Below are 3,981 nucleotides of genomic sequence, written 5' to 3' on the forward strand. Positions count from 1 at the left end.
ACGTGTATACATGTGTCGATGTGTGTGTGTGTGTTGATGTATGCATGTGTGCGTGTGTCTCCCTGTATATGTATGTCTTAGATGGAATGTGTTGGTATTTATCCTAACAATGTCACCTGTCATGGTCCACTGAGCACAATTTCCTGACACACAAAGAATATTATGTCACCCCAACCACAACCACCACTGCTATCACTTTCACTTCTACTATCACCTCTACCTCCACTACCACTACCACCACCGCCGCTGCCACCATCACTAATACCTTTTTCTTTTTTTAGTCTTGCAAGGTACTTGGTGACCCTGTCAGTGTGGGTGCCACTTAAAAGCACCTAGTCCACACTGTAAACTCGGTTGGCATTTGGAAAGGCTCTGACTTGTAGAAGGAAGGGCTAGCCTCCCCCTCCCCCAACTCTCCCAGCAATATTCTTTTTATTCTTTTACTTGTTTCAGTCATTTGACTGCAGCCATGCTGGAGCACCGCCTTTAGTTGAACAAATCAGGGCTTATTCTTTGTAAACATGGCAAGCCATCTCACCCATGCTAGCATGGAACGTGGGCGTTAAACAGCTGGGTTGGTATCAAAAGGGTTAAGAATTGTTTCTCTGTTGTATATTTTAATCCTTTTGTTACCATATTTCTGTTGAGATGCTCTGTGTTTCTTTCAATTAGTTTTAAATATAACAAAGAATTTAGTAAAATAACTTAGTTATCATTAAGCTAGTGTTTGGAACATAAATTGTGACTAAAGTTTGGTGGAGGATTTTAATTCAAAACATTTGTACTACAGAGCCAGAGCCAGAGGTGATTTCGGTTGGGTTGGTCACAAAAGGGTTAAGACAGATGAAATGGCACTAAACATTTTGTCCAGCATGCTAACAATTCTGTCCAGTTCCCTGCATTACTTCCAGCGCTAATATTGGTCGACTATTAAAACTGTTTTTCTCATCTCAGTCTGAGACAGTAGATTTATGGTGGACTTGGAGCCTTGGAACAGGGTTTGTTGTGACATCTGTTCCTGCTCTTTGCATTATAAGTTCAAATCTTACTGAAGTACACTTAATCTATTGGTAGATTAATCTCTGTGGACTTAATCTGTTGTGTAGTTGATTTAAACTTTTGCCCAGTTTAACGCCACTTCCACCACCGCCGCCACCAGAGTCATGGGTGTCTTTCACAATCAAGACTAATCACCAAATCTTCAGAAACTTGTAACTTTTATATGAAACATTCTAAAATTGAATAGATGTTGACAAAATAACCCATCATGGAGATAGCTTCATACATTACCATTCCTTGTTTAATGTCAGTTTGGCTAGCATGGCTTTTGGCAGATATTTATTTAATGCAAGACTTTAGAGTCTTCCTGTCACTAAGCTTTTTTCCTGTTTTCCATATTCTGTTATTCTCATGAATAAATGTATAAAAATATTTTTGTAAAATAAACCTTGTGTTTCTTTTATTCTTTCAGGATCCCAACCGTTTTTGGATTAGTGGCGTGATTAATTCTACATCAACTCCATTTTTACCAAATGGGTGAGTAATGATTCTTTGGTGGCTTCTTTTCACATAAGACATCTCTCTCCTCTCTTTCTCTCTCCCACCTCTCTCTCTCCCCTCTCTCTCTCTATTTATGCTAACGAATGTCCGATTATTACATCTTTAATTAGATGCTAATTCATACACTTTTATTGGGTGCCAACATAACTGTGTAGTTAAGAAGCTCATTTTGCCACCACATGGTTTTAGGTTCAGTCCCACTGTACAGCACCTTGTCTAAGTGTCTTCTACTATAGCCTCAAGCTGACCAACGCCTTGTGAGTGAATTTGGTAGATGGAAACTGTGTGGAAGCCCATCAGATATATGTGTGTGTTAGTATGTTACTGTGTCTGTCCCCGTCTATATTTAAAACCTCTGTACTTGGCTTTTGTTGACATGGGGAAAGCCTTTGACAAGGTTTCTCAATCCCTCATCTGGTTGTCAAGGCAGAAACTAGGGATAGGTGAGTGGTTGGTGAGGGCTGTACAAGCCATGTACAGGGATGCTGTCAGTAAGGTGAGGGTTGGCAATGAATATAGCGATGAATTCAGGCTACAAGTAGGGGTTCACTAGTGATCAGTCCTCAGCCCCCTCTTGTTCATCATAGTCCTCCAGGCAATAACAGAGGAATTCAAGACAGGATGCCCCTGGGAGCTCCTCTGTGCTGATGACCTTGTTCTTATTGCTGAATCACTACCAGAACTAGACAAGAAGTTTCAGGTGTGGAAGTAAGGTCTAGAATCGAAGGGCCTTAGAGTTAACCTAGCAAAAAACAAAGTCTTAGTAAGTAGGAAGGTAGACAAACCACAAATCCCCTCAGGTAGACTGCCCTGCTTGATCTGCAGGAAAGATGTAGACAGAAATCCCATAAGATGTACCAAGTGCAAGCTATGGACACAGGAGAGGTGCAGCAATATCAGAAGAAGGTTAACTGGGAAAATAGTTTTCATGTGTAGAAGGTGCACAGGTGCAATAAATACTAAAAATGGACAGAAAAGGCCAGGTGTATGCTAGAGGTAGTCGATAGCTTCTGTTATCTAGATGATCAAGTCAGTAGCAGAGATGGATGCTCTGAGAGTGTAGCTGCAAGAATAAGAACAGGCTGAGCAAAGTTCAGAGAGTTCCAACCTCTGTTGGCAACCGCAGAGTGAAAGGTGGGTTTATAATGCCTGTGTGTGAACAGCTGTGCTACATGGCAGTGAAACATGGGCTGTGACTGCTGAGGACATGCGTAGGCTTAAAAGAAATGAAGCTAGCATCTTGCACACCACATCTGCACTAAAATTATGCAAAGTGCATTGTGACCAGTGATGTTTAACAACATCCAATAGTCTGGTTGATCACGTGATCACATGATGAATGGCTGACATGTATCTTTCACTCTACAATTACAAATAAAATTCATCATTCATTTTTTTTTTGTCTAACCCATAAATTAAATAGAAATTAAACACAACCCTAAAGGTTTCAAAGACAGATTTACAGTGTGGACATTTGAAAAGTTTGGTTGATAAATTGAGGGAATAAGGATGAGGAACTAAAAACGAAATCCTACGCTCGCTTATCTTTGGTTTCCTCAACAACAGGAAATTGTTTAAATGTTTGAGCTGAGATGACATTAATTTTCTGGACTGTTTACAGTATTTTTATTTGTGTTGTGGCTTAATTTTTGATTACACTAAGTGTCATATCTCTGATATTAAGAAGATACATGCACATACACACACACACACACACACACACACACAGAGGCACACACAAATGCATTGGTGGGGGTGGGGGTTATACTGTTCTTGAGCGCCATGATTCATAAGATCAGTTATCTGTTTTCCATGGCATTTAAGTGACTGAGATCACAACATTCCCCCATTAAAGTAGGGGAGCAGGGTCACACCAGTATCTTGCAGGGCTCAAGGTCAGCAATTCTGAGGGGAGGGGATAAGTCAATTACATTGACCCCAGCACTTGACCTTTACTTTATTTCATTGACCTGAAAGATAAAGTTAACCTTGGCATCATTTAAACTCAGAACACGTGTGTGTGTGTGTGTGTGTGTGTGTGTGTGTGTTTGTCCTCCACCACTACTTGACAACCAGTGTCGGTGTGTTTATGTCCCCATAACTTAGTGGTTGAGTAAAAAAAGAAATAAGTTTTGGGGTCAATTCATTCAAGTGAAAATTCTTCAAGGCAGTGCCCCAGCATGGCCACAATCTAATGACTGAAGTAAGAGGGAAAATACTGCTAAATAATGTATATATAGGTGCAGGAGTGGCTGTGTGGTAAGTAGCTTGCTTACCAACCACATGGTTCCAGGTTCAGTCCCACTGAATGACACCTTGGGCAAGTGTCTTCTACTATAGCCTCAGGCCAACCAAAGCCTTGTCAGTGGATTTGGTAGATGGAAACTGAAAAGAAGCCCGTCGTATATATGCATATATATA

General features: G+C 40.6%; 1 protein-coding gene across 1 annotated transcript in view; it reads left to right on the plus strand.

Annotated features, from left to right (window-relative positions):
* Window positions 1-3,981, plus strand: part of LOC106875982 (N-acetylneuraminate lyase) — a 33,412-nt gene that overhangs the window by 9,399 nt on the left and 20,032 nt on the right. The window contains exon 2 of the mRNA XM_052966699.1: window positions 1,472-1,536. Coding sequence (XP_052822659.1) covers window positions 1,472-1,536 — 65 coding nt within the window. The remainder of the gene's footprint in view (window positions 1-1,471; window positions 1,537-3,981) is intronic.

The sequence above is a fragment of the Octopus bimaculoides genome, chromosome 3 (assembly GCF_001194135.2).
Source record: "Octopus bimaculoides isolate UCB-OBI-ISO-001 chromosome 3, ASM119413v2, whole genome shotgun sequence".
Taxonomy (NCBI): Eukaryota; Metazoa; Mollusca; class Cephalopoda; order Octopoda; family Octopodidae; genus Octopus; species Octopus bimaculoides.